Genomic DNA, 11754 nt, shown 5'->3' on the forward strand with positions numbered 1-11754 from the left:
CATACTCACACTCACACACACACACTCACACATACATGCACACATTCACACACACACTCTCACACACACATACACACATTCACACACACATACACACACAGACTCACACATTCACACACAGTCTCACACACACACTCTCACACGCTCTCACACACACTCACACATACACACATTCACACACTCTCACACACACATACACACATTCACACACACATACACACACAGACTCACACATACACACACTCACACACATACACACACATTCACACACAGTCTCACACACACACTCTCACACGCTCTCACACACACTCACACATACACACACACATACACACATTCACACACTCTCACACACACATACACACATTCACACACACATACACACACAGACTCACACATACACACACTCACACACATACACACACATTCACACACAGTCTCACACACACTCACACGCTCTCACACACACTCACACATACACACACACATACACACATTCACACACTCTCACACACACATACACACATTCACACACACATACACACACTCACAGACTCACACATATGCACACACATACACACACACACATTCACTCACACTCTCACACACACACTCTCACACACACACTTATGCACTCTCACACACTCACGCACGTATACCAACCCAGGCGCTCGTGCACACCCTCAGGGCCAGTTCTCCCAGCAGCTTCTGGGTGTTCAGGGCCCTGCGCTGATAGGAATACCTCCTCCCTGCCCCCCACCCCGCCCTTTAGGTGGGAAGCAGGAAGGGGGAGGGTGGGGCGGCTTCCACAGGGAGGCCCTCCTGGCCAGACCTGCCACACCTCCCACCCCGGGTCGGACCCCTGGCTCCACCTCGGCTGTGGGCAGTGGAGGCAGCGGGCCACAGCAGGATGACCGTTGTCACCATGAGCTCCGGGCTCAGCCCGAGTGTCAGCCCCACTAAGGGCTCTGGGGAGCCTTTCAGATCACAGCTGGAGAGACTGAGGCCCCAGAGGGCACCACCCAGGGGCACAGAGCTGCCGTGTTGGCCAGCGAGGATGAGCCCAGGCCTACCCAGTTCCCCGGCCCCGCAGCTGCCCTCCCGGGGGTGCCAGGGTCACGTGCCCTGGAGCCATCACGCGGCCTCAGAGACAGGGACAGAGGACGCACTGCCAGTCTCATGCAGCACCCCTCGGCGGCTCCTGAAGGGCCCTGGGGCGTCCTTTCAGGTCTGATGTGCGTGTGGACACGCTTCAGGCAGGGACAGGGACAGCCTGCTCCGTCACCATCTCGGCCAGGGCACGTGGAGGCTGTGGCCGTGGTTCTCCAGGCCACTCCTGACGAGGCTGCGGCCTCCCGCTGGCCACAGGGCACCTGAGCCCAGACCTCGGTCTCCTTAGGAGTCGGGGCCTGTGGAGTGGAGCAGAAAGGCAGGCAGGGGCACCATAGGCCCGCGCCCCCGCCAGGCTCACCACTGCTGCCCTAACAGGCAGGGCGGACAGGTCACCCGGGGAGGTGGAGAGGGCGGAGGAGACAGCACGTGGCCCAGGTCGTGATCACTTCTGGGGGGAGCAGGAGGAGCCCGTGCACGGTGCTGGCCCTTCAGGCTGGTCTGACCACATCCAGCTCGCATCCCTCAGTCACCCTGCAGCCCCCCACCCAGGCTCCCCCTCACCCAGTCCCACCCCTCAGACCTGGCCCTGCCCTGGGAGGGGACTGCCTGGCTAGTCTCCCTGGAGCCACAGGGATGGGACTCCTGGCTCCAGCACCACTGCACGTCGGGATGCAGCACACCTGACCACAGAGCCTGCCTCTGTGCCCAGCAGCTGGCCACCAGCCCCCACCTGTGCTGACTGCTGCCAGGGTGGGGGGTGGCGAGAGGCCCCATGCTGCAGAGGGGGAGCGGCAGGAGGGCTTTCGGGGCAGACGGCCTTGAATTAGGCAGGTTCTGGGGTGTGTGGGCCGCCCTCCACTCAGTGATCCCGGCAGGCTCCTCGCCACTTGTCTCTGCTCTCCATGACCCCCGGCAGCCTCCAGCCGGGGACAGCCCAGCTCGCCCCCTCCAGGCCCTGGTGCTCATGCAGGTGGGACATCCTCTGAGGAGGCCCACCAGCCCCAAGGCCAGGGTCACCCTCCCAGAAGGACCACCCCGGTGGGCCCATTGGGATGAGGCATGAATAAAACACACGGTGGGAAGGCGAAACAGCAGGGATGTTTGATCTTTGCTTCACATTTGTAAGCGGTGCTTTAATAATTCAGGCCGCACATGAGGAGAGCTGGCTTTGAGTAAGAATCAGGACAGTGGGAAGCCTGGCTGCTCTTTCCACCACCTACCGTCCCATCCTGCTCCCTGGCCACTTAGGCGTGGTCGCCTGCAGTCAGAGGGCCAGAGGGGCAAGCCGGAGGCTCGGTGGGAGTCAGCGAGGCCGAGAGAGAAGGGGGTCAGAGCCTTCCAGAAGGGCCTGTTAGTGATAGTGACATTTAGCTGTGACCCCATCTCCCCCATGCCCACCGAACACCGGTCACCCAGCCACCCAGCACCTGTCACCCAGCCACCCAGCACCTATCACCCAGCCACCCAGCACCTATCACCAAGCACCTGTCACCCACCCCCCCCAGCCACCCAGCACCTATCACCCAGCCACCCAGCACCTATCACCCACCCCCCACCCACCCAGCACCTGTCACCCACCCCCCCTACTGAGCGCCCATCACCCACCCCACCCAGCCCTGTCACCCACCCACCCAGCACCTATCACCCAGCCACCCACACGCACCCCCAGCACACATCACCCACCCCCCCACCCACCCAGCGCCAGTCACCCACCCCCCCAATGAGTGCCCATCACCCACCCCACCCAGCCCCGTCACCCACCCACCCAGCACCTATCACCCAGCCACCCACACGCACCCCCAGCACCTATCACCCACCCCCCACCCACCCAGCACCCGTCACCCACCCCCCCAATGAGTGCCCATCACCCACCCCACCCAGCCCCGTCACCCAGCCACCCAGCACCTATCACCCAGCCACCCACACGCACCCCCAGCACACATCACCCACCCCCCCACCCACCCAGTGCCAGTCACCCATCCCCCCAATGAGTGCCCATCACCCACCCCACCCAGCCCCGTCACCCAGCCACCCAGAAGGCACTCCCCCTGACCATATGAGAATTCTGCTCTTGAATGCAGAATCTGACCAACGAGGAGCAAGTGGCCGTCATACAAGCCAGGACAGTCCTGACCTTGGCAGAGAAGGTAATAGTGGACGCGCTTGGGGGAGGGCCGGGTCCCTTCTGGCTCAGTTCAGAGGAAATGTTCTCCCTGGAAGGGGGGACCCCCAGGGGATGGGATGGAAGCTGGCGGGAGGCAGGGTCCAGTAAGCCTGGCTGCTCAGGAGGCCTGGCACACACATAGGTCAGACAGCACCCACCAGGAATGTCTCCCCAAGGCCAGCTCTGCCCCGATTTCCCCAGAGGCCGGAGTCATGGTGGGTCTGTTAGAGAAATTCAGAGAGTGACCCCACGCCAGTCACACTGGGCACAGGCCCTTCCCAGGCAAGCCTGAGTCCACACGGCCCCTGAGACACACACTGGCCGTGGAACACCTTCCCCATTTCTGCCCAAACCCCGCGCGGCCGGGCGTTCCAGCGGCGTGCTGTGTCACCTTGTATGCCTCTGTTTGCCCTGCCGGACCCTCCTCTGGAGGCCTCCCACCCGGGCTCCCCGCCCTCTGGCTTCTCTGCTCCCAGGACCACCCTCCTGCACCTAGTTCCCTTCCCCCGCCCCACCTGTAGCCAGAACCCGCTGGTAGGCCGCTGTGAGCGCCCCTGTCCCACAGGCCTCCAGTAGGGCGTGGAGGGCTGTGCCCATAAATAGTAGTTCAGAGGCCAGCTCCTGGGAGCACAGGCCTCCTGGCACTGCTCCTCTCCCAGGGGTGTGACGGCTGGCTCCCTGGACGCCAGGCGGGGCTGAGGGGTGGGGCCCAGGCCTGGCCTGCACGCTGGGCGCACGGAGCCCATGACTCCCAGCCCTGACTCCCACAGGGGCTGAGCCCTCCCTCCCCGAGGAAGAGCGGGAAGGACGGGGCGCCCACCCGCCCCCCAGGCCATCTCCCCGGGGCTGGGGAGGTGGGCTCTGCTGACCGAGCGGTGACCCGGGGGCTCACGGTTGCTGGGACCTTCTGTCTATGCCCAGTGGCTCCAGCAGATCGAGGAGACAGAGTCGGCCCTGCAGCGGAAGATGGTGGACCTAGAGAGCGAGAAGGTGGGTGCACGCCTGGCCCCGCAGCCCCGCGCCGCCACGTCCGACGCACGAGGCCCAGACGCGGGTCCCCTTGTGTTCCAGGAGCTGTTCAGTAAGCAGAAGGGCTACCTGGACGACGAGCTAGACTACCGGAAGCAGTGCTTGGACCAGGCTCACAAGGTGAGAGCAGCACGCTGCTGGATCGCCCGGCCGCGCGGGGTTTGGGCAGAAACAGGGAGGGTGTTCCACAGCCAGCATGCATCTCAGGGGCCACGTAGACTCGGGCCTGCCTGGGAAGGGCCTGCGCTCCATGTGACCAGCTCACTCTGAATTTCTCCTGCTGGACACCCCACACCCAGCGAGTTCTGAGGATGCCTAACTGACCCTTTGGCCACCCTTGGCCCCAGGAGTGCAGGCAAATGAGCAGAGGTCAAGTGGGTATTTGAATTGAGCCGAGAAAACAGGATTTACTGAAAGGATGCATTCATGAACGAAAGGAACATGGCTGAGAGCCCTGTCCGCTGGCGTTGCGAGCTGCTCACCTGCCCTTGGCGCACCCGCCTGCCCTGGGGGAGACCAGTCCCCAGACAAACCTGAAGGGAGGCCCCGTGGGGTCGACCCCAAGGGCCCTCTTCTCCCCATCGCTGTCAGCGAGTCCTCACTGAAGTGAGCTGGAGAACGTGGGAAGAAAGTTCATTTTCATCTCCGGAGCCTTTCTGTTTCAAGATGGCCCCCGAATCAGTGTCACACTTAGCTCCTCAGACTGGGCTAACAGAGGTGCTTCCTGCAGGAGCAGGGCCCACGCTTCCTCTGCAGCAGTAAGCCACACCTGTAGGTCAGTGTCACAGACAGGACAGTCCTTCCAGGCGGCGTGGGCCTCTGTCCCTGCCTGCGGAGTACACTGTGAGTGGGGTGCTGTCCCATGGCCCATGGAGGTGGCTGGAGGAGCAGAAAGCGTCACCCTGGGACGGCGGGTGGGGGCTCCGTCACACAGCCCCGAGGGACACTGTGGGGCCGCAGAGACGCTGGGTCCTCCCTCGTGGGATGGCTGTCGGGGCTGCTCCCCTGTGCCGTCGTCCGGGCCCCTCGCTCTGGTGTTGGCAGGAAGGCTGCACACGGTTTTTCTCTTTCTCCTGGTTCTCTCTTTCTTCTCTCCTGCGGCACACGGGCTCCCATGTTGCTGCTGGAAGGCTTCTCTTGTCGCCCCACAACACGTGGGATCTTAGTTCCCCAACCAGGGATCGAACCTGCATCCTCTGAATTGGAAGGCGGGTGCTTAACCTCTGGACTACCAGGGAAGTCCCCAACCCTGGTTTCCTTGACGCCAGAGTTAAGCCTGCACTTCCTGCTGGACAATTCGCCATTTTTATCTGCCACTCACGGAAGCCTGTGCAGGAGACGGCACCTACCCACCTTGGGAGGCCTTGGCAGGGGAGCCTACCAGCTCTCACAGCCCCCCTGCCGTGAGCATTGGAGCCACAACTGGGATTTCAGGGGGACGGCAGTCCTCACTCTGGGGCAGGCCTGGGCACAGAGCCGGCTTCTGGGCATCTGGCGGCCGTGGCTTGAGCTGCTGCATCGCGTGAGCAAGGTCAGAGCATCTCCGCCCACAGCCTTGGGGTGAAGTCCCTGTGATGTGAGTGCTAAGCCCCACACTCAGCTGCCTTTATTTGAAAGCCGGAGCTTATCTTAAACGCACTGAGCTCTTTTGCTCTAAGAAGTGGCAGCCGATGTGTGGTGTGAGCTGGCTGTGACAGCTGACTGGGGACAGCTGATTTTGCGGCTGTCAAGAACAATAACGTGAACAAAGGGCTCTGTCCCCCATTTCCTAAATGTCTGCTCAGCCAAAAGGACGTCCAGCAGTCATTTTGCCTGAAGAGGAAACATTCATTTGTGAGGAACGTCGACCTGAAAAAGTCACAACCTAAAAGTTAACAGTAATGTTTTACTCAGTGGAAATTTTTAGGACTTAAGCCCAGGAGGCAGCATCCCAAGTGACTCTGAGAGAACAGCTCAGAGGAGGTGAGTGAAAGTCACTCAGTCGTGTCCGACTCTTTGTGACCGCGTGGACTACACGGTCCATGGAATTCTCCAGGCCAGAATACTGGAGTGGGTAGCCTCTCCCTTCTCGAGGGGACCTTCCCAACCCAGGGATCAAACCCAAGTCTCCCACATTGCAGGCAGATTCAGTTTTGCAACAAAGAGCAGGTAGTCTGAACATCAAAAGATTATTGTGCATTAAAGAAAACAAGATAACCTAGGTTAAGGAATTTAGTGCCTTTCTGTGTGTGGGAAGATGCGAGAGTCTGGGCTCACTGCACCATTCCTTTCATACGGGTCTCAGCCGCCCCGGGCTGGTGTCCTGTGCTTTTCACTTCCTGAGCTTCCTTCGGGTTCACCGGGGGGAGCGGCTGCAGGCTGATGGCTGCTCGATGGCAGGCGTTCTTTCCTTCCCAAGTCCCTCAGGGCTCACCGGCTCGCACCGGAGGGCTGCAGTCACTGGCGCCCGTGACATGCTTATTTACTGATATGACAAGAAATATTGTTTCTCAGGAGGGTACGTTTTTGATGGGAAGAATTTGGCTGTTTTGAGAGTGTATCTGTGAAATTTCCCGAGGAACAAGCTTCGAAAGTGCTCCAGACCGAACAGCTGAGCCCCCAGTCGTTTATAACGAGGCCGTGTCTGGGTGCCTGGTGACAGCACAGGAGTTTGAGCAGGCTCTGGGAGTTGGTGAGGGACAGGGAAGGCTGGCGTGCTGCAGCCCAAGGAGTCACAAAGAGGTGGACGTGACCTCGTGCCTGAGCTGGGGGCCGGCAGCGCTTCAGGGTCTCTGTGATGGAGCCCCTGGGGGGTGCACGGACTGGGGCTAGAACCCCCAGTGTGTCTCCCTCAGCAGGCCCTGTGCAGGTGGCCCAGCCCAGGGCTCTCTGCAGCCCGCCTCAGCATCCTCACCAAGAGCCAGGGCTGACGAGGGTGCCTGCTGCCTGGAAGTGGGGGCTGGAGGGCTTCGTGCAATGAAGCCTAGGCCAGGGCGGCACACCCAGGCACTGCGGGCGGGGCGTCCTTAGGTGTCCCATGGACAGAGGAGGAGAGGAAGCTGTGAGTGCGCAGAGGCTGGGCACCTAGGGGCTTGAAGTGAAGGTGAGGTCACGTGTGCAGGCAGCAGGGAGGGAGACGAAAGAGAAGAGAGGAGATGTGGGACAGGTGTGCGCACCACCGTCCGAAGTCCCGAAGCCTGACCGCAAGGTGCTGGCCAGGCCATGCTCCATCAGAGGACTCGGGAGGCCCACCTGCCTGTTCCAGCTCCTGGGGCCTCGGGTGTTCTGGGCTTGTGGCCGCGCCACCCCAGTCTCTGCCTCTGTCGTCACTTGGCTTCCCCTCAGCCTCCGTGACTGTCACCAGTCCCCTCTTCTTCTAAGGTCGCGAGTCAGTGGATGGAGGCCCCTAACCCAGTCTGACCTCAGGTGCCCTGGCTGACATCTGTGGAGACCCTATTTCTAAAGGACCCACGTTCCCAGATTCCAGGGGTTAGGACGTGACACTGCTGTGGGGGCACAAGTCACCCTCACAGGCAGTGCTGGGGCCACAGAGCCGACATCCTGGCCCCTCAGTGTTACTGCAGACAAACCCGTGGGGACCGCCCTGCCTCCTTTGTAGCGACTCAGAAGCCCAGGGTTTGGCGAAGTTGTGAGCAAAGGAAGAAGCCTTTGTGGTCTTTGCTCAAGGGATGCCTGCCCAGACCTCTGCCCGTTTGGCTGACCTCCTACTCCAGCTTTGAATTCTGCTGACCCCCATGTCCCTAATGCTTCATTGCACCTTAAACATCACATGGAAGGGATGCTCTTGACATAAGTACTCCTGGACTGGCTCCACCCTCCAGAACATCATTTAAGTGGTCCAGGAGAAAGCAGTCCCCTCTTTGGGCTGGTCCGGAGGGGTCCTGGCTCCCAGGCGGGGTGTCTCGGCCCCAGGCAGTCCCCGGGAGGAAGGCGAGGCCTGACGTGTCCCCTCCCGCCCCCAGCACATCCTGGAGCTGGAAGCCATGCTGTACGATGCCCTGCAGCAGGAGGCCGGAGCCAAAGTGGCCGAGCTGCTATCGGAGGAGGAGCGCGAGAAGCTCGGGGTGGCGGTGGAGCAGTGGAAGCGCCAGGTCATGAGCGAGCTGCGCGAGCGGGACGCCCAGATCCTGCGGGAGCGCATGGAGCTTTTGCAACTGGCGCAGCAGGTGCGGGAGGGGCGCGGTGCCGCGGGGGCGGGGCCTACGGGAGGGGCGGGGCATCGCAGGCCGGGGGTGACCGGCTGGGGCAGTTCTTCTCGTGACCTCACCTTCTGATGGCCGTGCCTCCAAGGACCATACCTTCCTGGCCAGGGCCTTCCACTGGCTGAACCCTCCCAGGTGCTCTTGTAATGACCACGTGCCTAGTGGCCATCCTCTCCACTAGCCTTGCCCATGGGGAGCCCTCCTCCCAGACTGCCTGTCCCTCCAGACCAGCCTGTTGGGCCATCCTGCCCAGGCCTCTGGATGGTACATCCCCCTTCTGGGACCCCTGATACAAGTCTCTTCCCTGACTCCTTCCTCAGTGGTAAAATCCGGAGGTGTTGTCTTGGGGACAGCGAGGAGTTCCTGGGCCTGGAACTTGGGGACCTTCTCCTGACCTTCAGGCACTTGGAGCCCTTGAGCCAGTCTGGCCAGCTCATTTTTCTGGCCAGTTCATTTCTAAGTGGGGATGAGGGACCCTGGCAGACTAGCAGCCTTGGTGTAAGTCCCCTGCGTGGGCAGTGTGGCCTGGAAGGAGCCTCGTGGCTGTTCCGTGTTCAGATAAACTAGTGAACCCAGGTGTCCTGTGAGTGTCAGAGCTGATGTCTCGCCAGAGGACTGGTTGGCTGCTAGGACCCTTGCTGTCAGATCCGAGGTGGTCAGTGTGAGGACCCCTCACTCCCATCAGACGGGCAGTGTCAGAGCCCAGGTTCATCCAGGGTCCAGGTCAGGCGTCCAGGTCAGGCATGGACACACACATCCATCTGACTGACTCTGCACCACGGTGAAGACCAGGCTTTCCGACTGTGCGGCCAACCTTGCCAGCAGAGTCCTCCCTGTGACTGGCCTCGCGACCCTTCGGGCTGCTCCTTGGGCTGCTGTAGCAATGTCTGGGAAGGACCATGAATTGGGCCCTTACCATTTCCTTGGGCTCTAGCATCATGGTTTGTGATCTGAAGATGCAGGAGGTGGGAGTGTGGCTGGGGCGGGGGCAGGGGGGGTGCCCACTCTTTTGTTGGAGCAAAGAGCAGACTTGGAGAAGCTGTGTCAGAGAAACTGAGGCAGGCACATTTCAGCCGAGGCCCCAGAAGTCGGTGGGAAGGGTAGCCCAAGGCCCCACCCTCTCCCCGAGGACAGTGTGACGGCTGCTCTGTGGGACTTGCCCACCAAATGTATGGCTGAAAATCCTGAAAGATCTTTTCCTACTTGGTTTCCCAAATATTCTGATTATTGAGGATTTTTCTCCTTTGAACATTGCAGAGAATTAAAGAATTAGAAGAAAGAATAGAAGCCCAGAAGAGACAAATAAAGGAACTGGAGGAAAAGGTAAGTAAAGTCAGGGAGCTTCAGGGATGACACAGAGAAGGGCGGTAGCTCCCGGTGTCAGGCGGCACTGGTCTGAGGCCGGGGTGTCGCTGGGCAGAAAGAGGCTCCGAACCAGGGGCTGGAGCATGGGGTCTGGGAACACCCTGTCCTCGATGACCCAGCCATGACACCCCCAGGACAGTGTGTCTCACGGCCTCAGGGTCCCAGCTTCAGGGGTACCCGTGGACCAGCGACCAGGGCCCTTTTGCGAGAGTCCTTTACTGTGGCTCCTGAGTTGGGAAGCTGTGGGTGCTGGGGTACAGCTGGTTTGGGGCCTTGTGACTCGGGGTCAGGGAAGACCGTCCAGCTCGTCCCTCAACCCCTGGCTCTGTGAGTCCCCACAAGGTGACGGAGCGCCCATGGAGACAATCTTGGCTCTTCCTGTGGGGTTCCCTGAGTTCTAGGACAGTTAGATGTTTTATTTTATTTTTAATTTAAATTTTGCTTTCTGTGGTTCAGGATGTTTCAGTGGCTTCTAGTGGGCTTTCCTGGTGGCTCAGCAGTAGAGAAACTGCCTGCAATGCAGGAGACGTGGGTTCAGTCCCTGGGTTGGGGAGATCCCCTGGAGAAGGAAATGGCAACCCACTCCATATTCTGGCCCGGGAACGCCCATGCACAGAGGAGCCTGGCGGGCTGCAGTCCAGGGGGCCGCAGAGAGTCAGACACGACTGAGGGAATAGCACGGGGACAGAGGCCCCCTCCATCCGGCAGCCCCTAGAGCTGGACCACCCCCCCGCCCCGCCCACCCTCCTGTGGATAAAACCGGCCCCTTCCGTGGACACTCTACTGCCATCTGCTGAACAGACTTGGTGGTAACTTGCCAATCCGGAGCCCACGACAGGCCCCTGGAGCCCTAGGGGCACAATTTGCCAGGCAGAGAGGAGCCTGGGAGCAAAGACGTGCCTGGCCCCTGGGTGGGTGCAGACAGGCACCAGGCTCCGGGGCGCTGGGGAGGGGAGGGGCGTGCACAGCCAGGCGGTTGGTCCCTGCCTCCTTTTCCATCTTAAAGTAAGAGCATTTGTTTTCATTAAATGCTCGAATTTTTTAAATTGGGTGTTTACTTTTTTAATCTAGCTGAAGGGGCTCCACTTTTCCAAGCAGCTGTGCCGCGGCCAGATTTTCTCTTGTGTCTAAATTGGCCGGGCCCCTCCCCCAACCCAAAAGGAGGGTTTCTGAGTGTGAAATCTATTCAGTATGTTGGCTGTGCTTTATCACTTATAATGGGACTGAGACCAAAACATTGTCCCGGAGTGCTGGTGTTGGCCTGGCACTTGGCACGTCTTTCCATCCATAAGATTTCCATCACCATCATGGCCGGTTAGCACCCTCAGCATCAGCCCGGGAACAGGTCCCCACTCCCCACAACCCAGAGGCAAGGTGGCCTGCAGAGGCTCCCGCCTGACTGTCGCCTTCAACCCATCCTCTGGATGGTGTGGGGCCCCAGAGCACGGTCCCCAGGACAGACAGCGTGGTCGCTTTAGACCCAGGTGTCCTCATGGCCCCTCGCGGCTCAGCCGTCGCCCGCTGGACACAGCGCGCCAGGACGCGCCCCGACCCCGGCCGGCTGCTGCGCCGCCCAGTCTGCTCGTGCGCTCGCTCTGCCGGAGGCTCTACAAACCCTCTTCTCTCTCTCTCCGTGTCCCCGCCCCCCTCTCCTTTTCAGTTTCTGTTTTTGTTCTTGTTCTTCTCCTTAGCTTTCATTCTCTGGTCGTAGCTCGCCTGGGCGCTCTGGCCTGGTGAGTACTTTCGTCCACGTCCCGGGGACCAGCAGGGCCCACACAGGTCCTCGAGGGGAGGCTGTGCCGCCATCAGAGGGGAAGGGGTGCTCGCCTTCCGGGAGAAGGTCCCCGAGGGGCCTCCTGGGGGAGAGATGTGTGCACACGC

At 60.7% G+C, this 11754-nt stretch overlaps 1 protein-coding gene across 1 annotated transcript in view; it reads left to right on the forward strand.

Annotated features, from left to right (window-relative positions):
* The window catches only part of JAKMIP3 (Janus kinase and microtubule interacting protein 3), a 73707-nt gene that overhangs the window by 45943 nt on the left and 16010 nt on the right, over positions 1-11754 (forward strand). The window contains exons 17-21 of the mRNA XM_088842440.1: positions 3195-3260; positions 4199-4267; positions 4349-4426; positions 8269-8472; positions 9766-9831. Coding sequence (XP_088698566.1) covers positions 3195-3260; positions 4199-4267; positions 4349-4426; positions 8269-8472; positions 9766-9831 — 483 coding nt within the window. The remainder of the gene's footprint in view (positions 1-3194; positions 3261-4198; positions 4268-4348; positions 4427-8268; positions 8473-9765; positions 9832-11754) is intronic.

Source organism: Moschus berezovskii, chromosome 12, assembly GCF_049115385.1.
Source record: "Moschus berezovskii isolate FMDL1 chromosome 12, NW_MosBer_1.0, whole genome shotgun sequence".
NCBI lineage: Eukaryota > Metazoa > Chordata > Mammalia > Artiodactyla > Moschidae > Moschus > Moschus berezovskii.